This window comes from Lynx rufus, unplaced genomic scaffold (assembly GCF_022079265.1).
Source record: "Lynx rufus isolate CCGP_SWC_20201006 ecotype Redwood Valley unplaced genomic scaffold, mLynRuf1.p SCAF_23, whole genome shotgun sequence".
Lineage (NCBI taxonomy): Eukaryota > Metazoa > Chordata > Mammalia > Carnivora > Felidae > Lynx > Lynx rufus.
In genome coordinates this window covers 6,406,565-6,430,953 of record NW_025814838.1, presented here as the reverse complement: position 1 = coordinate 6,430,953, position 24,389 = coordinate 6,406,565, and the positions used below count along the sequence as shown (strand labels likewise).

The window sequence follows — 24,389 nt, the reverse complement described above, 5'->3', positions numbered from 1 at the left end:
CTGCACTGTCAGCACAGAACCCAACATGGGGCTTGATCTCAAAAACCATGAGATCATGACCTTAGCCCAAACCAAGAGTCAGATGCTCAGGGCACCTGGGTAGCTCAACCAGTTGAGTGTCCAACTTTGGTCCAGGTCATGATCTCACAGTTCATGAGTTTAAGCCCCACATCAGGCTCTTTGCCATCAGCATGGAGCCTGCTTTGGAGCCTCTGTCTCCCTCCCTCTGCCCCTTCCCCACTCACACATGTGGTTTCTCAAAAATAATCACTAAAAAGAAAAAAAAAAAAAAAGTCGGATGCTTAACCAACGGAGTCACCCAGGCACCCTAAAACTTTATTTTTTCTAAAACTTTAATTTTAATTAAAATTAAAAACTGAAATGGTTTTGTCAGTGTGGATATGAATATTAAAAGAGTTTTATTGGTACTTTATTCAGTTATTGGAAAGCTTTTAAGTGTATAGGGAACAAATTGGTACATGAATCTACATTTGCACCTGTAAATTTCATAGAGTCTAAATAGAGATCAAGTATTACTGATGAACACTTGGCATACAAATTGAAATGTCGTAAGTATAAAATACACACTGGATTTCAAAAACTCATAAGCATTTCAGTCTACTAAACAGTGTCTCCTGAGAGACAGAAAAAGAACTGGCAGCAGGGTTGGGGCTACATGTAACACTTCGGGCCACAGAGCTAGACTGCTGATTCTCAGGAGTGACCAACTATTTCCTGCCATTTTTCTTAACTGTGGACAGGGGCTGCAAACTGACAAGGGGTTAAATTCACGTGGCAAAATGTTTTATTTTGCATGTACAAGTTGTTTAAAAATTTAAATTTGACTGTCTTTCAGCTCACTCCAATCAGAGAAAATGATGGGTTTAGACAATAATAACAAAGAGACGACCAAAACCACAGGCCTCTTGAAAACCACCCATGAAGTGTTCTTGCTCCCCAGCCCCTCCAAGTGAACCTGCATCTACTCAAGCCCCCATCCAATTTATCATGAATATTAGGAATTTGGGGTGCTTGGGTGGCTCAGTCGGTTAAGCATCTGACTCTTGGTTTCAGCTCAGATCATGATCTCACAGTTCGTGAGTTCGAGTCCCACATCGGGCTCTGTGCTGACCGTATGGAGCCTGCTTGTGATACTCTCTCTCCCTCCCTCTCTGCCCCTCTTGCTCACTCACTCTCTCAAAATAAATAATTAAAAAACAAAAACTTTAAAAAAAGATGTATCAGGAATTCATAAGAAGTACCAGATACAGAAAAACATATTAAATGTCATGGAGAATGCCATCAGAAAACCAAGGCCCAGAAAAATTCTATAGGTCAAAGAACATGCTCTTCATGTAAGAAACAAGAAAGAGACAAAGAATGGAGGGGCTATCTATTAAAAAAATAAAAAAATTTAAACAAAGACTGGATGAGGGGCGCCTGGGTGGCTCAGTTGGTGAAGCATCCAACTTCAGCTCAGGTCATCATCTCACAGCTCATGAGCTGGGAGCCCTGCATCAGGCTCTGTGCTAACAGCTCAGAACCTGGAACCTGACTCGGATTCTGTGTCTCCCTCTCTCTCTCCACCCCTTCCCTGCTCACGCTCTCTCTCCTTCAAAATAAACACTAAAAAAAAATTGTTTTTAAACATAAAAAACAAGAAAGAGACAAAGAATAAAAAGAAAAAAAAAAAAGACCAAAATGGGGCACCTGTGTGGCTCAGTCGGTTAAGTGTCCGACTTTGGCTCAGGTCATTATCTCACGGTTTATGAGTTCAGCCCCCCGCAATCGGTTCTGTGCTTGATAGCTCAGAGCCTGGAGCCTGCTTCAGACTCTGTGTCTCCTTCTCTCTCTGCCCCTCCCCCACTTGTGCTCTCTCTCGCTCTCTCAAAAATGAATGTAAAAGAGAAAAAAAAAAAAAAGACCAAAGCGGGGGGTGCCTGGATGGCTCAATTGGTTAAGCATCCAACTTCAGCTTAGGTCATGATCTCATGGTTCATGGGTTTAAGCCCTGTGTCGGGCTCTGTGCTGACAGCTTGGAGCCTGGAGCCTGCTTTGGATCCTGTGTGTGTGTGCCCCTCCGCCATTCACACTCTGTCTCCTTCTCTCTCTCAAAAATAAAATAAATGTTAAAAAAAATTTTTTTTAATTAAAAGAAATTTTTAAAGTGTAATTTCTAAAAAAAAAAGACTCTAGAAATATCACCAACTACAAAGTATGGCTTTTCTGAGTCTGATTTATTTATTTGTCTTTTTATGTTTTTTAATGTTTATTTACTTCTGAAGGAGAGAGACAGAACGCGAGTGGGGAGAGGCAGAGAGAGGGAGACACAGAATCCGAAGCAGGCTCCAAACTGTCAGCACAGAGCCCGATGTGGGGCTCCAACTCACGATCCGTGAGATCATGACCTGAGTGAAGTCGGTCGCCCAACCCACTGAACCACCCAGGTGCCCTTCTAAGTCTGATTTAGAAGAAACAAGAGGCACCTGAGTGGCTCAGTCGGTTGGGTGTCCAACTTCAGCTCAGGTCATGATCTCACAGTTTGTGAGTGAGTTCAAGCCCCATGTCAGGTTTTGCACTGACAGTGGGGAGCCTGCTGCAGATTCTCTGTCTCCCTCTCTCTCTGCCCCTCCCCGAAACTAAACACACAAACAAAAATTTGAACAAGAAATGTGGGGAAGTTAGCAAGAGATGCTAGAGAGAGAAATGCCCAGGGAAATCCGAACACTGAATAGTTGATCACCTTAAAATGTTTGGAATTTGCTTCAATGAGAATAGGTTTGGGGCAGGGAGAGAGCAGTACACATGAACAAGATGAAAAAAGATGGGCCATGAGCTGTTAATTGTTAACAATAGGTGAAAAGCACATAGGACTTATCCTACTATTTCCCTTTCATGTTCTGCAATTTTCCATAATAAAAAGTGTAAGATGTTTTAATACCTTTGCACAGGTACTGAAATTCTCCACTGTCTCTACCATTATCCCTTCTGCTCCTCACCAGCCTGCCTCATTTAGGTTGGCTACCCAGCCCACCAACTCAGGTCGGTGAAACCTTCAAGATGCTGCTGTTTCCCAGACTTCTGTGGACCTGAGCCTTCCTTCTAGCATCGCCCTCTTGCCCCACCTACAGGGCACGTTTCCACCTCTTCTTTCAAACCTGCTGACGGTTGCTTGCTCAAGCCTAGGCTTTCCTGGGAATCGCTTCGAAGCCAACACAGGACATACCCTTCCAAAGCCCAACTTCCATAAAACCTAAAGTCCATCCTGTCTTGTTTCTGGCACCACTGCAGCCCCGCAGTAAGGAACACGTCTGTTCTGCCTCTGGTGTACCGTCTGTGCCTAGAGACACAGAACCGCATTACCGAGTGCGTCATCGTCATCTGTGGTGTCACTCGCCAGCCGGAACAGGGTGGGCCGCAGCTTTTCACACCGTTCGTACACGACCTGAGTGAACAGAGCTTGGTTTCACCACACACAACAAGGGCCCACAGCAAGGCCCTAGGTGCCCCCAGTAAACAAACAGCAGAGTCTGGGGCTGCAGAATTCTTAGGCTGTCCCAAATGCACGACTGCAGGTTTGAAGTGGCGTGGCCACTATAGTGTCAGAAAAAGTTTGGGTTACGGTTACACGAATTTGTAAACTCACTAAAAAGGGTAAAGACCTCAGAAAAGAATCCACGTTCTGAGTGTGTATGGCATTATCTCTTCTCCAAGCTCCCAGAAGAGCTTTAACAATGGGGTGACTCCATATGGAAGCCCTCCGTGACTACCCTGCTTTAAAACTAATATCCAAACTCCCCATCCAACTTCCCTCGCCAACAATGTCCCCGGACTCCCACTGCAGGCTCTCCCAGAGCTAAACCTCATTCCCCACCAGGACCATCTGGGCAAGCTCATTCTCCTCCTCCCAGGGAGAGTGCTCTGGACAACTGCACCCCCCACACGCCACGTGTTGAGGAGGACACGCAGCCTCTGCACGTGTGAGGCTTCCCTCCTTGCAAGGGAGCTCAGTGAACACACGAGTCCTCCCTCACAGTAGTGCTCCCTTCCCCAAGCTGTGAAAGGACATATCTGATAGGGGAGTCTAGGAGACAAGCAGGACGGAGCCCCTTCCTCCTGCTTTGCTCCTGAGACCCAGCTGCCCAGACGGAAGCCAACACTGGGCTCTGCTCCTACCAGCTTTATGTTTTAGAGAAGGAAGCCCCTTGCGAGGAGAAGAGTGGTGTGCCAGCATCATCTCAGGTGGTAGGCAGACCTGCCTGATTAAGGTTCAGCATCAGGAAGCCACTTGCCAACACTTCCGTGCCACTTTTTCCAAATGGGCTTTACCCATTATAAAGATGAAGTTTTGTCTCCTGCCAAGTCTCTACTGTCTCCTAGCTGGTTATCACCCTGGGGGAGGGAGAGGGGGGGGGAGTTGTACTATTTAGAAGCCCAGCAGGCCAACCTTCCAGAGGGACTTTGGAGCCAACTCACCACAGGGGACTGGCTTTGGAGTGTCTGCCTGGCCCAAGCCCACTAATCCTTCTGAGAACTGTCCCCTCTGGCCACAAAAGGCCAGCATGACCCTCTCTGTAATTCCATCCAATCCTGGATGTAGGTAGGTTGATTGACCTGGGATAGATACAGGAGCCGTGCCGGACAAAGAGGTTTCTCTCAGGAATCTGGAATTAGGAAAGATACTAGTTGTTTCTGCGAACCCTGTGAAATGGAAGGACAGGGAAACTAAGGTACCACATGAAGGCTGCTGCTCCTGGGCAGAGAGGCATAAAAAGCTGGAACGCAGAGAGAGAAGACAAATGTAGCTAGCAGAAGGCTGGAGAAAGCAGAGCTCCAAGGACAGACTAAGAGTGGCAGGTTGGGACAGCATTTCAGTGCCACCGCCATCTGTCTGCACCAGGCTGCAGTGGCTCAGCTAGAACACCAAAAGCATCAGCAACAAAAGAAAAGAGATAAATTGAACTTCAAAATTAAAAACTTTTGCTTCTTGGGGCGCCTGGGTGGCTCAGTCGATTAAGCGTCCGACTTTGGCTCACGTCATGATCTCGCAGTCCGTGAGTTCAAGCCCCACGTCAGGCTCTGTGCTGACAGCTCAGAGCCTGGAGCCTGTTTCGGATTCTGTCTCCCTCTCTCTCTGACCCTCCCCCGTTCATGCTGTCTCTGTCTCAAAATTAAAAAAACAAACAAAAAACACTTTTGCTTCAAAAGACACTGTCCAGACAGTGAAAAGACAACCCACCTAATGGGAGAAAACTGTGTGACCAAGGAATGGTACCCAGGATATATAAAGAACACTTATAACTCAAAAATAAGGAGACAACCCCATGAAAAACTGGGCAGGGACGCCGGGGGGCTCAGTCAGTTAACAGTCTGGCTTCGGCTCAGGTCATGATCTCACGGTACATGAGTTCGAGTCCCACGTCAGGCACTGTGCTAACACCTCGGAGCCTAGAACCTGCTTTGGATTCTGTGTCTCCCTCTCTCTCTCTCTCTCTCTCTCTGCCCCTCCCCTGCTCGCACTCTGTCTCTCTCTCAAAAAAGAAAAAAAGTTAAAAAAACTGGGCAAAGGATATGAACAGACATTTCTATAGACAAGATGATACACAGGTGGCCAACAGACACAGGAAAGGAAGCTCAACTTAAACTATCAGGGAAATACATTTCCAAGCCACAGTGAGGTGCCACTTTACACCCACCAGGATAACTATTATGAAAAAGACAGACAATAACAAGTGTTGGCAGCATGTGGAAAACTTGAACTCTCACACGTTGCTGGTAGGATTATAAAACGGTCCAATGATTTAGCAAACAGTTTGGCCGTTGCTCAGAAAGTTAAACGGAACCACCATATGATCCAGCAGTTCCAGTCCTAGATATATATACGCTCAAGAAAATTAAGTTTACATTTTACAAAAAACACTTCTATACGAATGTTCACAGCATTTGTCACAGCCCAAGTGGAAACCCAAATGCTCAACTGATGAATGGACAAAATGCGAGCTAGCCATACAATGGAATGTTATTCAGCCATAAAAAGGAATGAAGTTTTGATACATCCTACAAGATGGATAAACCTCCAAGACATTAAGTGAAAGCAGCCAGGCTCAGAAGACCACATTCTGTAGGATTCAATTTACACAAAATGTCCCAATAGGCAAATCTACAGACCCAGAGCAGATTAGTGGATGTCAGGAGCTGGGGAGGCTGGGCGTGGGGGTGGAGAGTGACTGCTATGGGTACTGGATTTCTTTTAGGGCTGATTAAAATCTTCTAGTTAGTGTTGATAGCTGCTTTTAAGATATATAAATTCTCAATAAAGGTGTTATAAAAAAAAAAAACCCTCAAGATGTGTAGGACGTGATGGAACTGGAACTCTAAGCAACGCTGTTAGGAACATAAAATGGTACAACCACTTTTCAAGAAACTGGCCAACTATTTTCCAAAGTTAACTATACACTTAGCATATGACCCAGCAATCCCACACCTAGGCGGCATGTACCCAAGGAAAATGTATGTTTATGCAGAATCCTGTACACAACTATAAACAACTGTTTATAGCAGCTTAATTCATAATCACCCAAAGCTGGAAACACCCAAATAGCCATCAACAGATGGAGAGACATATTGTAATACATGCATACAATGTAATACCACTCAGCAATAAAAAGCAAGCGATCAATACACACGCCATGAATGGATCTCAATTACGCCAAGAGGGAGAAGCCGGGAGGGAAAGAAAGAGAAAGAAAAAAAGAAAGAAAAATTTTATCATTCCATTCATACAAAACTCTAGAAAATATAAATTAAGGATAGGGAGACAGGGAAGAAAGGAAGAGAGGGATCACCAAGGGGCATGAGGAAATTCGGGGCAGGGGCGGGGGGGTGATGGGGTTTAGGGACATGTTTACTATCCTGATTATGATGATGCCTTCATGGACATTCACGTGTCAAAACATGCCAAATTTCTAGTATGTCAATTACACTCCGTTATACTTGAATTTACTTTTTACCTGCAAGGCCTCCTGGTCTGGTGGGGCCTGCCCCGGCCTGCGGTACACGCTTAGCATTTCCTGCAGCACCTTCACATGACTCCGTACCTCCTCCACAGCACTGACTCTCTTGGACACCTTCTCTGATTTCTCTTGTTCCTTTCGGGAGAGAGAGGATGGAAGTGAAGGAGCAGAAACCTTGGATAAAGCCTGAATGAGGGACGGGAAAAGAGGCACTGTGCTGGCGAGCTCAGGCAAGTCACTAACACAGTGAGTAGGCGGGAGTGTTCCCTCAGTGGGCGAAGAAAACTCACTGGGCCGAGAATTCCTGTGAAAGGCAATGCAGTCCAGGGACAGGGCAATCTGCAGCTTTGTACCACCAGCCTCAATCCCTCCGAAAAACAGATTCCCAAATAGACTTTCTGTCACTGGGACAGAAACCAGGGTCTACGAAATGCTTTGGGCCCTTGGACAAATGTACTTGGGAAGTACCCTGCATGGTTTCTGCTTCCAGTCACCATCTTGCCCTTCAGGGACCCCGTGGCTGTGCCCCAGTTTTGGGCCCAGAGCCCATCCTTTTTCCAGTCCAATTGGGCACCTATGCCCTCATGCACATACACGTGTGTCAAATGCTGTTTCTGCAGAACCCAGTGGAAAGACGCCCACCTCCTTGACCAAATTCTTGATCAGCCTGTTTGCAGCCTGAAGATCCTCAGGGTGATTGCTCTTCAGAAGCCTCGTCAGAAGCTGAAGAATGAACAAAAAGAACAGGTGAAACCACTTCCCTCTGTGGCAAACGGCCCAGACTAGTAGAGGCAGCAACAAGAGAACAGGAACAACACCTCCTTACTTTACAAGCATCATCTTACCAAATGCTCACAATGACACCATGTAGGGATTAGGACTATTCCCACAAACCACAGGTTTTCAATGGGGCAGGAGGGTGGAGGATTATATCCCCCGGAGACATCTGGCAAAATCTGGAGACGCATCCAGTGAGTAGAGGCCAGGATACTATAAACTTCCTACAGTGAACAGGAACAGCCCCCAGTAAGAAAACGATCTGGCCCAAAATATCACTAGCACTGAGGCTGTCCTGGGCCACGTACTCTGTGATGTGACAGACCTCGGTGATCTTGTTCACTTTACTCCCCATGCCCAGCAAAACGCCTTGGACGTGGGAGTCACTCGGTCGTCCCTGATGGCACTAAAGATGGCTGTACTGATGCCCAGAGTGTATAAGCAGCTTGCCCGAGGTGACACAGGATTCTATCTTTCTCCAAAGTCTGTGCCATCCTTCGTCTTCCCCCCTCTGCAACTGTAAGGCATCAGTAGGAGAAAGGCCAAAGAGAAAGGCAGCCCAGAACCTGGCCCTGCTTGTTCTGACCTCATGGCCACTGAACATCTAAGTCCAAGGGAAGGGCACAGCTGAGGGGTGCAGTGAGAAGGCAGCACGTACTACGGACTCACACACGGCCTGAAGCTTTCCTGGTACTACATTTCCCAGACCTTGTGTGTGACTGAGAACAGTAATCACCAAAAGCACCACCACTGCTCCAGGGCCCTCTCCCCATTCAGAGGCACTCTGACGCTATTCCTAGGTCTTTGTCCCACTCCTTACTGATGTCTGAGGAGAAACAAATTATGGGAGGCAGTGGCAGAAGGAAAACGGGTGGCACCAGGCTTACTGGCACTAAAGAAAAAGAGCTGAGCCAACATGTAACCAATTCTTTCCACCATCTTCCCCTAATACCACACATACGCTGGATACGACTAATCATCCACACTGCCCACTTGGGTCATCCTTTTGTACCTTGTCTCCCTCGGGAATGCTTGCACAGATAAGGTGGAGGGCACAAAGAACGTGGCTTTACTATGTGGCCCATCCATGAAGAAAACATCCAGACCTTATGTCACCTTATTCTAAGAGCCCACTCCAGAGAGAACTCACTAATGCACCTCCCCACATTCCCCCACACTTTGGTTCAGGGATCAGAGCACATTCCAGGGGATATTTCAGGAGAGTCTCTACAGGAAGGGGTCCGATCAGATTCAGGTCAGTCACCAAGGTCAGGGAGGGGCTCCTTACCTTGGACTTTTCTTCATCAGCATCAAAGATAGAGCTCTTGGGCCAGGGAGAAGGTGGAGGCAAAATTTTATCCACTGGTAGTTTAGGGTCTTGCTTTACAATCCCTAAAACACGCAATTCATAAAGTTACGATATGGGTATGGGTACCCACTGACTTCACATAAAGTCTAGAAACCCCCAGTTCCTGATGTCCCACTGGGAAAACACTGTCAATGACCTTAAAGGAATACACCCAGGGTATGACCAAGGCTCTGCATCCTCCCTCAGGAGACTCCAAGGAAGGAGCACAAAGACAGGGGCATCAGAGCCAACTAAGTGAGAACAGAGCCAGACCCTAGGGCTAGTAGGCCATGGGCATCATGCTATAAAAAATACTGATCATTGTATGCAAGTACATAAACCTCCCAGGGCCCAGAAATTACTGTAGGATCCATGACACTTCTAAAAACAGCGACTACAGGGGCACCTGGGTGGCTCAGTTGGTTAAGCATCCGACTCTGGATTTTAGTTCATGTCATGAATTCACAATTCATGAGATCGAGCCCTACATCCAGCTCCGTGCTGACAGCACAGAGCCTGGATGAGATTCTCTCTCCCTCTGCCCGTCCCCCACTTGGGTTCATTCCTCTCTCTCTGTCTCTGTCTCAATCTCAAAATAAATAAACTTTTGGGTGCCTGGGTGGCTCAGTCAGTTAAGCGTCCAACTTTGGCTCAGGTCATGATCTCATGGTTCCTGAGTTCAAGCCCCACGTCGGGCTCTGTGCTGACAGCTAGGAGCCTGCTTTAGATTTTGTGTCTCCCTCTCTGACCCTCCCCAACTTGTGCTCTCTCGCGTGTGCATGCTCTCTCTCTCTCTCTCTCAAAAGTAAACTTTAAAAATTTTTTTAAACAAAATAAACTTTAAATAAATAAGTAAATAAATAAATAAATAAAAACAGTGAGTACGTTTGACAGGAAAAGATAGTCCATCCTGAATCCAGGTTCCCTCCTGTACAGAGCCCTACAGACTCCCAGCTTCTGCACAGGACACAGAAAGGCATGAACTGCTCCTCCAACACTGACCAACACGACCCCGGACAAGCTACAAATCTACCACTTTTCTTGAATCCACCAGAGTGGAGACTGCAAGGCAACAAACACCCTGGAATCTGAGGGAAAATGGGAAGGCAACACCAATGTGAGTAATTCAGATTAAATGGTTTCTAAATGGTTTACAGGCTGGCATACGCCAGCAAGAGAACACAACCTCTGAGGCCTGTAACATGAGAGGAACAGGCTCTTCTCCAGGGCCCTCACCGCACTCCTGGAAAGACAATGGGAAAGGCCTGATGTCCCACCTAAATTCTTCTCTCTCCTTCCAGAACCTTCAACTGCTGGGGAAGGACAATAAGCCCTGGAGTTCTTAGAGCAGTGCTGAAAACTTACTACAGCTGAGGAACAGTAAAGAAAACCCTGTGGCCCTGGGGGAGGGGCAGGATCACGAACAGGTCCTGCCGGGACCCAGGGACACAATGTCCACTGAAGACAGAGGCTTAGACAGAATGGAGAATGATGGTGCCTGCCCCCACCAGGCTAACGGGCACTGGGTAACAAGTAATAGCAGTTGACTGTTAGGAAAGTATCTGGAATAAAACCCTCTCTGAGGTGCAGAGCAAAAAGGAAGACCTAATGCTTGGATGGAGCAGATACAGAGGAAAACTCTAGCAAATCAGCTCCCACACTACACACAAGCTAACACTGTAGGAACTTAAAATCTGGTATAGTGAGAGTAGCTATAGCAACAATAGTCTCAAACGCAGCTCAACTCCTGCCCACGAGAAGGAAAGGTCTGTCTATTGCCAGGGATCAAAAATTATTTATGGGATGCCCGGGTGACTCAGTCAGTACAGCACGCGACTCTTGATCTTGGGGTTGTGAGTTCGAGCCCCCACGTTGGGTGCAGAGATTGCGTAAAAATAAAATCTTAAAACAAAAAAACAACCTATTTGTCTCAGTCTCTACTGTCCTACACAAAATGTCCAGTTTTCACCAAAAAAAGCAAGAATACTTCTGTGAAGAGGAAATGCAATGTAAACGATGGAGTCCAACCTTGTTTCTTCAGCATCTGGTAAGCATCTCGGATCTTGATATCCTCTGGAAACCAGACTGTCCAACTAAAAAGTATTTCAATGACTCTTCCTTTAACTTTTTCCGTGGTCCAGGACCCTAGGTACTGAAAATAAAAAGGAAAGAATTAGAAAGCTGGAAAGGACGGAGCAGACCAGCCAGCACACGCTACTACTAAAGAGGTAGCCGCTGAGGTCCAGGGAAACGAGCTGCCCATGGCTGGTTGAGAGGTGAGGCAACAGAGGCTAAACTCCCTGGCACTCAGCCCCAGGGTGCCTTCTGGGTTTCAAGGAGTCACCCTCCAGAACTGCTAAAATTAAACCCACCATATACTGGTCTAGATTAGAGCCACCGGGGACACTCATTTTTTGAAGGAGGCAAGTATGGAATATTAAAAGAATATATTTGGTCTTTGTCCCTAGTTGCTGGCACAGTTTCAACAACCCCTGGAATTTCTTGAGGTACAGGAATATCTTTTGTTATTCATAATGAGCCCCCTTGAACCACACCTCAGTGTATGTTAACCATTCATGGTGAGCACTTAGTTTCAAGGGAGACTGACCACTTTAGAAAAGCCCACCGTGTGATGAGAGGGTTGGAAATTTCAGCCCCAGCCCAACCCCCAGGAGGGAAGGGGGCTGGAGATAAGAGTTCAATCATGGCCAGTGATTTAATCAAAATGTCTACATAACTCCAGGTAAAACGAGGTCTGGAGAGCTTCCTGGTTAAAACACGTGATGTACCAGGAGGGTGGTGGGGAAGCTCTTCTCCCCATTTCCTCCAAGACCCTGGTCTATGCAGCTCTTCCATCTACATCCTGTATAACAAAAGGGTAATAACAAGTATAGTGCTTTCCTACCTCTTGTAAGTATTTTTAGTGAATTATGAAACCTGGTAGAAGGCGTCATGGGAACCCCTGAATCTGCAGTTGGTCAGAGAGCAGAGGAAGTAGCCTGGGGACACCTGAGACCCCATCTGCTATCTGAAGTTGGCAGCACAGTCTAGGTAGGACTGAGCCCTTCACAGGTAAGGTATGTAATAACTCTGGGTAGTTAGTGGCAGAACTGAAATGAATTAAATTGTAGGACACACAGTTGGTATCAAAGAATTGCTGAGAAGTAGTGAAGGAGGGCTCCATCAATGTTAGGTACCCGAGAATGGTGTTGCTAAGACAGGGGACAGGAGAAAAGGTGCCAAGGACAGGCAAGAAGGGACATAAAACTTAAAGCCACACCTGGTATCTCTTGCCATTGCCATAAAAAAAAAAAACAAAAAACCTGTCCTCAAGGGGCTCCTGGGTGGCTCAACTGTTGAGAGTCTGACTCCTGATTTCAACTCAGGTCATGATCTCACAGTTTGTGAGATCGAACCCCGCGCTGGGCATGGAGCCTGCTTGGGATTCTCTCTCTCCCTCTCTCTGCTCCTCCCCACTCATGTTTGTTCTCTCTCTCAAAATAAACAAACTTAAAATAAATAAATAATTTTTAGAAAGAAAGAAAGAAAGAAAGAAAGAAAGAAAGAAAGAAAGAAAGAAAGAAAGAAAGAAAAAGAAAGAAAGAAAACAACCTGTCCTCAAGCTTGAGTTCCTCACCCCTCCAAGCCACCACCGCAAGGCCATCTTTAAAGGGAGAACGTGAAGACACGGACAAAGACAGAGCACTGCTGATGAACGTGACCAGCATCCTAGACCTTGTAGAGGCTTGGGGAAGGCCATCGGAAAAGAGGTGACCACCAGCTGACCTACAAGCTGGACTTGGGCAATCAAAGATCTCTCAGCCCCTCCGCTGTCCTCGGAATACGGACAGTCGCGAGACAGTGATGTGGTATGGACAACACCTACACAGGACACCTGACTGAATCCACTTAAGACCTCTATATACACCTCTGCCTATTAACCCTGCCACCTACCAACCTGGGGTGGCCTCTCTCTGCTCTCCCTGCCCTGCGTGCAGAGGCCGATTTCAGATTATACCTGGGAAGCTCCCTTGAAGGTTACGAACCAACAAAGAGGAAAGCTGTCATGTGCAGGACATCCCCGCTCGGCTCTGTCACAAACTGGAGACAGGCTGGCAGGCTCCGCTGTAAGCAGGGCTACCTCTGGACAAGAGGCACCTCTAGGGGACACGAGGTGGAAGGATGGGGGTAGGTACAGTACAGGGAACAGGGCCAAGCCCACGGTGCTCACCTTTGGGGACAACACTTTGATCAGCTCATTGAGGAAGCGGAATTTAGCCACCTCGTTGTGGAACTTCTCCCCACAGTGGTTCACACACATCTCCAGCACCTGCACAGACACAGGACCCCCATGAGAAGGGAAAACCACCGGCTTCAGGACTCATCTCAAATCTGACGAAAATTTGCTGGAACCATGGTGAATGTTTTCTCAAGACTACAAAGACACTGAAGGGGTGCCTGGGTGGCTCAGTCGGTTAAGCGTCCGACTTTGGCTCCGGTCACGATCTCACTGTCCGTGGGTTCGAGCCCCGCGTCGGGCTCTGTGCTGACTGCTCAGAGCCTGGAGCCTGTTTCAGATTCTGTGTCTCCCTCTCTCTCTGACCCTCCCTGTTCATGCTCTGTCTCCCTCTGTCTCAAAAATAAATAAATGTTAAAAAAAAAAATTAAAAAAAAAAAAAGACTACAGGACACTGAAGTTTGAGGAAGGGTGACATTTTCAGACTAAGGAAAAAATGCTACCTGTTTGATCTCACTGTAACCATCAGGTCTGTGCCCAGGCAGAAGCTCGGTGACATGTACCCAGAGGCCACGTCACCTTTTAAGGAGACCCTTTGGGCAGATGAAACTGGCTAGAGAATCATCTCCTCCTCAGAGGCAGGAATCTGGTATGTGAAGCACAAGGGCTGTTCAGCCAAAGGCTGCCTGCTGGCTTCACAGCTCATCTCACACCAGCATGGCAGGATGGGCCTGCACATATTTTCTCTGGTCCACACTACTGTTTCACATTTCAAATTAGTCACAAATATCGATGAATTCAGAGAATTCATCTAAAAATCTGAATTTCTAATTTCTCTTGGAAAACAAAGTTCTAGCAACTCTGGGCCCAGACTCACACCTGGCAGCAGCCAGCTGGCCCTGTGCTATGGCAGCCCTCGCCTGTGTTTCTGTCCTCACCCCGCGGCTCACTCATTTATGTGACCTGTCAGGCCCTGGTACATGTGGCACTTGAACTTGTCAGCCCTGGTCTCTGGAAGACAAAAGGAAATAAAACCTTCTCTTCTCCCCACACAGCGGGCTCAATGCTGCTCTCTAGAAACAGACCTCAGATGGGGCAACCCGAGCCCAGAACTCCCTCTTAGATGCTCTCCACCACACTGAAATGCGACCGGGGTCCAGCACTCTCTAGTGTCACGACAGGCAAGCTTACACTAAGGGGCAAGCCAAACTCACCGTTAACGCATAAAGAGCTTCTTTCTCTTGTGGAGACTGGATCTTGTGGGCCAGTAGCCAGGGTGCATGGGTTGGGCTAAAGGAAAACAGAGAGAGGCGCCTGGGTGGCTCAGTCGGTTAAGCGTCCAACTTCAGGTCAGATCACGATCTCACGGTTCATGAGTTCGAGCCCCATGTCGGATTCTGTGCTGACCGCTCAGAGCCTGGAGCCTACTTTGGATTCTGAGTCTCCCTTTCTCTCTGCCCCTCCTCTGCTCACACTCTGTCTCTCTCAAAAGTAAACATTGAAAAAAAAAAGTTTTTAGTAAAATAAAATAAAGGAAAACAGAGAGACCTGGGCTATGGGCGGACAGGAAGAAACCAACCAGTATGGCTGAGTATGTTCCGTCGAGTCACCTCTCTTCCAGAAGCACAGGTCCCAGAGCAGAGGTGGACTGACTCACACCCAGCACACCCACGTGCCTCTGAGGAGACCAACCCCCTACCCACCCTTCTTTTAGTGACAGCACGTGCTGTCCTCCTCCCGTCCACAGCAGCACATCATCCTGCCCATAGCCAACCCACCCCTAACATCTCTAAAAGTGCAAGCTGAACACCCAGGGCCAGATCTGCATGTAACCAGGTCACGAGCAGTATAGACCCTGTCTGTCAGATGACAAATGCTCAATAAACACTAGAGCAGAAAGTGTGATCAAACTTCTCACTCATTTCCAAATGCTGAATATTCAGCAACACGTAGATTAAACAACTGATGACTGACTTGATTCTTCAGTTCCTATCCAGATGCTTTGGGAACAGAAATCAACAAAATCTTACCCTTTTCCTGCTTATTCTTAAGAAAGATGACATTTAAATTATGGAGAACACACTGATCTCTATTGCATTGCTACAAAACCTTGCTACATCCTACCCATAACATTTAGAGGTCTCCTCAACAGTAGTGTCTTCTAACACTAAAATTCTTTCCAAATAATTGCCAATTACAAGTGGACTATTCTGTTTAAAAACAAACAAAAAAACATGACTTTTGGGAAAAAGTGTTCTCAGATCACGGAGGGGAAAAAAAAAGGAAAGAGAGCCTTACCTTTTTTCTCTTAAGTAAAACAGACCCATGAGACAAAAACATGCACTTAGTCTGACGTATCCCCCTTATCTGAGGTGTGTGTGTATGTGTGTGAAAGTCACCTTACCCATTGGGATCAGTGTTCACCTGGTCACAGAAATTCTGGATAGCTGACCAATCCTGTTCCGACATGCTTGGGTCTGTGGCTTTATCTGTCAAGGAAATAAAAATAAAGAATAAAAATAAACATACACCCCACCCCCCTGCAAATAAAGTGGCAGCCAAGGACTGTGATATCACTCCTGCAGGGGATCGCAACTCGCAGGCAGAGAGCTGAAGGGACAGGACCCTGGCTGTGCAGTTGGCCACCATCAGGCACAGTGTCTGGCACATGATGAGGCTGCAGTGAAGATCTGCTGACTGAATGAACACAAAAGCTCTTGTCCTACAAGAGACTCTACTTCCGGGGCAGGGGTTGGCCTGTGTGTGCCTCCTTCATGCCTCCCGTCAGGACTTCCCCACTTTGGCCCTGCAATGAGGGTGAGCAGGGACCAGAATCTGGGAGGTTAGTTGTAAGTTTCTGAACTGTGTGAACTAAGTTTAGAACATACCACAAGGCTCTAGGTGGCTCCACCTGGTCATCCCACCATCTCCTCAAAAACAATACCCTTCAAACTAACCCTCAGCTTACTGAAGTGCTTTTTGAGCGTCCTATGTAAGAAGCTTCTCCACGTAACAGCGGCTTGTGTGGTCTAATAAAAGGACCTCCTCACGTTCACTCTTTAAAATGCTGTTCCTTTCCATAAACTTACACATTCCCAGGGACCCCAGATCCAATCATGCTAGGGTCCCCTGCACTGGACATTAGTATTTGGATGACATCTGAGGACATTAAGCGTCGAAGGCATGGGGGCACAGACAGAGACACCTCCAGAAGGAGCATTATCAGAAGGCCTAACTTAAGACCATGCTCCACTGAGGGGAGGGGCGATCTTTGACCTTCCTGGTGCTGGATGACAGCAGCTTCTTCTCCTGCTGCTGCTGCCTAGAATTCCTGTCTAGTCGCCCAGAAAGTGTGTCCATCACGCGTGTCCCGCCCCAGACTAAACCAGGTTCTGCTCTCTCACAAAGGAGCTGCTGGGAGGCCTCTGTCCTAGGCTTTCTTAACTGCCACCCCAACTCCTTCCTGTCCAGTTCTCTGGGGCCTACCCACCTCTCCAAGGAAAGACCTTCCTGATCCTGACAGAGAAGATCTTTCAAGCTCTACAATAGGCTGATTCTAGGGTCCTGTTTCTGACATTATTCCTTTTGCCTGACCCTCTACTCCTCTCCTCAAAATCCTACCCCATTCTTCAAGGCCCATCTGACTTTCCACCTTCTCCCAAAACCTCCTCCCACTGCTCTAGCCCCCGAGATTCTCCTCCCTTCCAATTACTAAAGATCCCAGGGTCAAGCAGAATATAACCTTTCCTGACGACAGTCACACTTCTGTCATGTGGAAGTCATGTGTCTGTCCACCTCAACAGTAAGACTCAAAACGCTAACACCATTCTGGCTGGCAATGCCCACATTCCCTCACCTATTTCTCTTCAAAGCTCTTTCCCTATGCTACATCTTGAAAATCCTCTCCTGGGCGCCTGGATAGCTCAGTCGGTTGAGTGTCTGAGTCTCGATTTTGGCTCGGGTCATGATCTCGTGGTCATGGTATCAAGCCCCGCGTTGGGCTCCACACTCACAGCACAGAACCTGCTTGGGATTCTCTCTCTCTCCCTCTGCCTCTCTCCCACTTGAGCTCTCTTTCTCTCAAAATAAACAAACAAGGGACGTCTGGGTGGCTCAGTCAGTTGGGCATCTGACTTCGGCTCAGGTTATGATCTCGCAGTCGGTGAGTTCCAGCCCCGCGTCAGGCTCTGTGCTGACAGCTCAGAGCCTGGAGCCTGTTTCAGATTCTGTGTCTCCCTCTCTCTCTGACATTCCCCCGTTCATGCTCTGTCTCTCTCTATCTCAAAATTGAATAAACGTTAAAAAAAAATTTTTTTTAATAATAAATAAATAAAAAATAAACATTAAAAAAAAAAAACACTCTAGAAGGCAAAAGCCATATATTCCCTGCAGTGCTTAGTACAATGTCTTACTCAAAGGCACAAAATAATTACTCATGAAATAAATTATTTAAAGCAGTGACTCCGGAGATTCTGATTAAGGAGGTGTGACTCATCTAAAATAATTCTGTCCTATTTAAGCTTCTTGAAGTTTTAGTTCACTACAAGGTCAAGGTTGACGCCTCCAGGCATTCAGACCTCAACATGCAAGTGGACCCAGAGGCAGAGACCTACAGAATCCAGCTTTCCTCCTCCGGCATCTCCCCACCCCCACCACCAAGTGAAAAGAGTTAGACAGGCACCAGCTTTTCCAAAGGAAGAAAATACTTCTATGAAATTAAGTCATGTTCCAAACCCTTAGCCAAGGCAAAGCAGCTAGATCTATACAGCGTAAGAATTTCTTTTTTATTTGTATCATGAGGATTCCCTCAAAGTTTATCCCAGCCCCCAAATAATAGCAATAATAGTATTAGATGCTTTTTCTTTTTTTTTTTTTTTTTTTTAAGAAGTTACTACGTGTCATACACCAGGCTGAGTGTTTTCCAAGCCTCCCTTCCTTCTAATCTTCAGAAGGGAGAACACCACCATCATCTCACCATTTTACAGGTAAAGAAGCCTACCCGGCCACAAAAACTGGAAAACAACAGGAACGGAACTTCAGTCCCAGGTCTGGCCCAAGCCGGGGCCCAAACATTTCTCAAGGTAGACTCAGTTCCTTGACAGAGACAAGGCCTCTTTGGGAACTAGTTTCTTCGATTTTCTCACCACTAAGTCATCAGCTCCCTAAAGCAAGAAGATCAGTCTCATTCACCTTCACATGCTCTAGCACCCAGAATAGTAATCGGCACAAAGATCTATTGAATGAATGAATGATTCACCCTTTGCTATATACAGTTTGACCAGCTGGCTGGACATATTTCTGACTCCAGGAGATGGGTATTCCAGTTCTGAAACAACTGGGTTTCCCAAAACATAATGCTGGCCTGTCAAGCTATCTCGGAGGCCTCGAGCAGCTCCAGAGAAAACGACCCCCAGGGGACCATCAGCTGGGTCTGATCAGGCCATGGCACTGACCCAGGTTTGTAGGATACCCATCTGCCCCAAGGAGTGGCTGGGGGCAAGTAGGCATGGCCAAGGAAGAACTCAAAGAACCCCTTCTCTGTTTCTCGTGACTGCCACGCCCCCCCCCCCGCCCCGGGGCCATCCTAGTGGATTTATTTAGCTGGCACTTGGGCAGGACAAACAACACTACCACCATCTATCTGCTTAATAAAAGCAATGTTTCTATCCATTTCAAGCCTGCTGCAGGATGAGAGGTATTAAGAAAACAGCTGAGCCCTCCAGCCATGAGTGAAATAGCTCATCTAAGAGTGACCAAATCAGAAGGCAAATCATCTCACACCAGCTGCCAACCAACCACTAGAGTCATGACTGTGGCGCTCTGAGCAGCCTGTGCTAGAAAGGGGAACCCTGGGGCTGTGGGGAAGCAAGCAGTCGCCTCAAGGAGCATTTAGAATTCAATCCTTCAGGAAGCACCCACTGACCCCTACAGTAGTCCAGCGGTCATTCAACTAAGCACACTGGATGTGTCTTGGGTACCGAGACCCACCACAGGAATCTCCTATGCCATGCTCCAAGATAAAGAAGGAGCTCAGCCCGCCAGAAGCTGGGAGCATATAAATAGATTGCAATTTGACCACCCCAAACTCCAAAAGAGGCACAAAAGGGGGGCTGGAAGGAAGACAGGATACATCACCTGGGGGTAGGTCCAGGTGGAAGGAAGAAAGGGATTTACCGAGCACCCCACTTTAAGCACAGAAGATGGCAAATAGCCCCTGGCAGCACATCTGCAGCTACCATCCTAGAGACCGAGGGGCCCCAGTGCTGGTTGGAAGAGCATGGGACTGGCCAGAAAGCTAAAAGGCCCACTAAGAGGGCAGTGAGTTAAATCAATTACAGTATACCCATATAAAGGGACATAGAGGTTTTCAGTAACAAAATGAGACATATCTATGCAGTCATGTGGAACAGCAACCAAAATCAATTAAATTTGAGGATAGAGGGTTACAGAATGCACAGAGCTGCTATTTGTATTTTAATTTTTTTAAATGTTTGTTTATTTTTGAGAGACAGAACATGAGCTGGGGAGGGGCAGAGAGAGACAGAGACACAGAATCCATCCAAAGCAGGCTCTGGGCTGTGAGGTGTCAGCACAGAGCCCGATGTGGCTCAAACTCATGAGCTGTGAGATCATAACCTGAGCCAAAGACGCTTAACCAACTGAGGCACCCAGGTGCCCCGCTATTTGTATTTTTTTTTTAATGTTTACTTATTTTGACAGAGATAGCATGAGTGAGGGAGGGGCAGAGAGAGAGTCTCGAACAGGCTCCACACTATCAGCACAGAGCACGATGTGGGGGCTCGACCTCACAAACCTCGAGATCATGACCTGAGCCGAAATGAACAGTCAGATCCTTAACCCACCGAGCCACCCAGGAACCCCTGCTATTTGTATTTTTAAAGTATAAGCTTAGAGTAACAGCTTCCTGATGTTCCTTTGGAGAACTACTCCTCCCCAGTTCTAGGTCCAAAGTTTTTCTTTTTTTTTTTCTGCTAAGCCAATATGACTGAGTTTTCTCCCATTCACAACTGAAAACACTAATAATAATAATATTTAACACTACATGCCAGGCACTATTCTAAGTGTTTCACATGTATTAACAACTCTAACAAGGACAGGTTACTACTATCCCCGTCTTCGAGACACAGCTGCCCTGCCCGCTGAGGCCAGATCTGTTAGTGACCTGAACTTGGCAGTCATCAGACTGCAGCTAAAGTGACTTCTTCCTCCATCCAGCCCAGACTCAGGGAATGCAGCTATACTGTCCTTGCCATACCATCACCCCCTCCGTACCTCCTTGTCCTTCCTTAGCACCAAGTCCACTGTGCCCCACTCCCCCCATCCCGGCAAATCTAGTTTAAAGGTTTTTATTTTTTTTAATGTTTAGAGAGAGAGAGAGAGAGAGAGAACGAACACGTGCGCAAGCAGGGGAGAGACAAAGAGATAGGGAGAGAGGATCCAAAGTGGGCTCTGCACTGACAGCAGAGAGCCCAATGCAGGGCTCGAACTCATAAACCCTGAAAGCATGACCCCAGCTGAAACTGGATGCTCAGCCTCAACCGATGGAGCCACCAAGGCATCCCCAGCAAATCTAGTTTCAACCGTAGTTTGCCTCCTCTGATCCTACTAGAGGTGGAGAATTACACAACCACGAAGACTAGAAGAAACATTTCTGATGTCCAATCAACACTTGGAGGTCCAAACTCAGAGGATCTCAAGTGTGAAGGAGGAACGTGATCCTGCCCCTCTCCCCGAGGGTACATTTGGCAATATCTGGAGACATTTTTGGTTTTATCTGGACATTTTGGTGTGTGCTACTGGCATCTAATGGATTGAGGCCAGAGATTCTACCAAGCATCTTATAATGCACAGGACAGGCCCCACAACACTGTTATGGAGCCCAATATGCCATTGATGTCAAGGTTGAGAAACCCTGTTCTCAACCATACAGGTGGGCTCCCTTTTGTTTCCCTTCCCAAACTTCCCCACTTCGTTCCTGGACTCCCTGGTTCCACTGCAGCCCCCAACACTCAGCAGGGAATGGGGGCAGTGATACTGAAACTTATTTGCATGTGTAATCATCTTTATCTCCTTCCCCAAACATTCAGAAAAACACAAGGTGCCCTTCTCTGTGAAGCCAAGTCACCCCTTTCTGCTCGGGTTCTGACCTCCCACAGCATCATCAAGCCCCTTGCCAGGAGCTACAGCACTGGACTTGGAATTTAAGGATAGTTCCTCAAAGGAACAACAGGCTAAAGTGGGGCTTACAAGTGCCCCTCTGCTTGTAAGATCTCCTTTACACCTGAATTCCCTCTAGCTACCCTCCCTCCTTCCTTTCACAAAGGCCATCAAAAAAAAAAAAAGAAAAGAAAAAGAAAAAAAAAAGGCTAGTGACCAGGCGCTACTCTCTCTCCCTACACCAAACTTTATGTTTCAGAGTCGTTGCCAACTCTTCAAAACTCAAGAGATTTTACATAAAAATGTAGGTTCTAGTAGCCTAAAACGTCTGGGGCTAAAGAACCCCCTCCTCTGGCCGTCTTGTATCCTGTTAGCTCCTGTACCGGGTCAGCTGACAGCCATCCTTGCACCCAGCCCACCTGACTCTCTTTTTGGCAACTCCAGTCTAGGCATGTTCTCCACCACCTAATTAGCCGCTTGTCCCCACCATTTAACTCAAAGATGCCTCATCAGTAACCTTTTAGTTGCCAAATTCAAAGTTCCCCCTTCTCCTGCCTGACCCACCTCCATCTTTCTGCAGCAAAGCTACCTACCAATTTGCACCCCTCCTTTGAGATCTGTGGCTCCCCGCCCTCCCAGCTCTCCCCCTGCCTGTGTCCACTCCGCCCGTGTCAGGCTGCTTTCCCCACCTGCTTCCTAAATGGTGAGGTCCTCTACGCTCCATCTGCAAACCTCTGCTCTGGACAAGCTCTCTGTCAATGAACTGAAGATTCCCACACTGACCTCCAGCTCTTACCCTCTCTGCAGCTGACTACCTGCCTGGAGAAGGTCTCTTTTTGGCTGTGCCACTTGCACCTCAAACTCCACAACTCAACCATCCCTTCCTTCTTAAACAAGTCCTCCTCACAGGTGAGTCATTTCTAACCAACCAGTTACCCCGAGTCCGAACCCAGAGATCCACCCCAGACTTCTTCTGGTCTCCTGCCTCCATTTAAATGCATCAAGGCTGCGGACTGTGCCTACTAATGATTTCTACTGTCAGTCCCAATGCCTTTGTCCTTCTTCAGCCCCCCAACACTACCGAAAGACCTTTTGTATTTACTCTCCTCCTTAATCAGTTTGGCTCCACATGACTGCAGGTAATGCTGTTAATAGGTGTACCGGATCAGATTCTCCAGCTGAAAACTCCACCCCAACCCCACCCCAGAACAAGATATAAACTCCTTTCTGCAGCATACAAGCCCCAATTAGCCCTGCAGCCTCTTTTCTGGGCTCTGTTCTTCAGGCTTTGCACTCTAGCACTACCAACTACTGGTTCCGAGAATGCTCCACACTCTCTTGTCCCCAGCTTTTGCACATGCAGTTTCTTGTGCTTGAGAGATGTTCTTGCCTACACTGTCCACTTAAATGCTAGATCTGCTGTGACAATCCCCAGGTAAACAGATCAACTCCTACCACCACTGTGGGCCCCCACCCCCAATGTCCATTAGTTATGACAAGGTGCCCTTACTGTGGGCTTGGACCCATTAAACAATGTCTTTGTGATCAAGGGCCCTGTGTTATGCATCTCAGAGGATTTCCAGCACCTAGCAGAGCCCAATACAAGCTGCACGGTCTCTGTCCTCTTTGAATTTCAATGCCTCATCCGTAACACAAGGACATAACAACCCCAACCCCCGAGGGCTGTCGTGAAGCTAACCATACACATAAGTCCGGCCAGAGTAAACACGCGCAAAAGGTATAAAGGGCTTGTTTTGACACTGACGACCGCAGCCAGCCAGCGATCTGTGCTAGCTCCAAAGAGACCGCAAGAGGCTGCCTGGCTTGCACGAATAAGACCAGTGTAAACGTCCCCATCTCCAAAACGTGGTTAATAATAGAAGCTGCCTCTTGGGGTCGTAATGAGGTTTAACAAAGGCTGGACTGCTTCTAGCAGAGTACTTGACACAAAAGAAAAGCTCAACAAACGCTAGCCATTACGTTTTTAAGGTTTATGAGCTACGACGACAGTGATGGTGGGCAGTGGCAGGGAGCAGAGCACGTAGACTCGGGCCCGCCGCGCCGCACCCGGGCCGATCCTCGCACCCCGGCCCAGCCCAGCCCCCTCCCCGCGGCCACCTGCCCGCCGCCGCGTCCGAAGAAAGGCCTGGGGAGGCGGGAAGCCAGGCCTCACGTGTGGCTCTGGGCCCGTGCCGAGGGGCGGCCCCGCTACTCACTGAGCCACAGCTCCAGCGCTGCTGCCGGCCCCGGGGGCCCCTCGGCCGACTCCGCCCCCGCCGCGGCCTCGGCCCCCGCAGGCACCGTCGCCGCCGCCGCCATGGCCCAAACCCCGCTGTTCAAGACACTGCCGCCCCTTCCCCTCCGGCTGCCACCGCCGCCGTCCGGCGCGCTCCGGAGCTGCCGACGCGGCAGGCGCGGGTTTGGCACGTGATGGGCGGGGCCGTGTGAGGCCCCGCCCACCGTTCCGGCCCCCGCCTCCCTGCGGTCTTAGGGGCCCGGGGACGTGTCTTACCGAGATGCTTCCCTTCTGTCGGGGCTGCGTTCGCCTGGTCTTCTCGACCAGCAATGGGATCAAAGCCCATCAAGCCAACTTCGCGAGGCCTGCGCGCTCTCCTCCTTTTGGAGTAGGCTTGTCGGATGAAATGCGGGACGCTCACTTAAATTTGCTTTCAGATAAACTCGGTATAGTTTGGGGGTATTTTTAACCAGCAGGGCCTTGCGCCACACCACCTTCTCTGAAATGACCCGCCCGCTCTCCTCTATACTCCCTTATTTTCTCCATCATACATTACACCATAGATATACTACAGGTTTGCTTATTTTGCTAAAGGATAAT

General features: G+C 47.9%; 1 protein-coding gene across 1 annotated transcript in view; it reads right to left on the bottom strand.

Annotated features, from left to right (window-relative positions):
* The window catches only part of GGA2 (golgi associated, gamma adaptin ear containing, ARF binding protein 2), a 33,802-nt gene extending 9,860 nt beyond the window's left edge, over window positions 1–23,942 (bottom strand). The window contains exons 1-9 of the mRNA XM_047087519.1: window positions 23,770–23,942; window positions 15,780–15,864; window positions 14,590–14,665; window positions 13,370–13,468; window positions 11,167–11,290; window positions 9,079–9,182; window positions 7,656–7,736; window positions 7,011–7,148; window positions 3,364–3,445 (exon numbers count right to left, since the gene is read on the bottom strand). Coding sequence (XP_046943475.1) covers window positions 3,364–3,445; window positions 7,011–7,148; window positions 7,656–7,736; window positions 9,079–9,182; window positions 11,167–11,290; window positions 13,370–13,468; window positions 14,590–14,665; window positions 15,780–15,864; window positions 23,770–23,872 — 892 coding nt within the window. The 5' untranslated portion in view covers window positions 23,873–23,942. The remainder of the gene's footprint in view (window positions 1–3,363; window positions 3,446–7,010; window positions 7,149–7,655; window positions 7,737–9,078; window positions 9,183–11,166; window positions 11,291–13,369; window positions 13,469–14,589; window positions 14,666–15,779; window positions 15,865–23,769) is intronic.
* Between the last annotated feature and the right edge of the window lie 447 nt (window positions 23,943–24,389).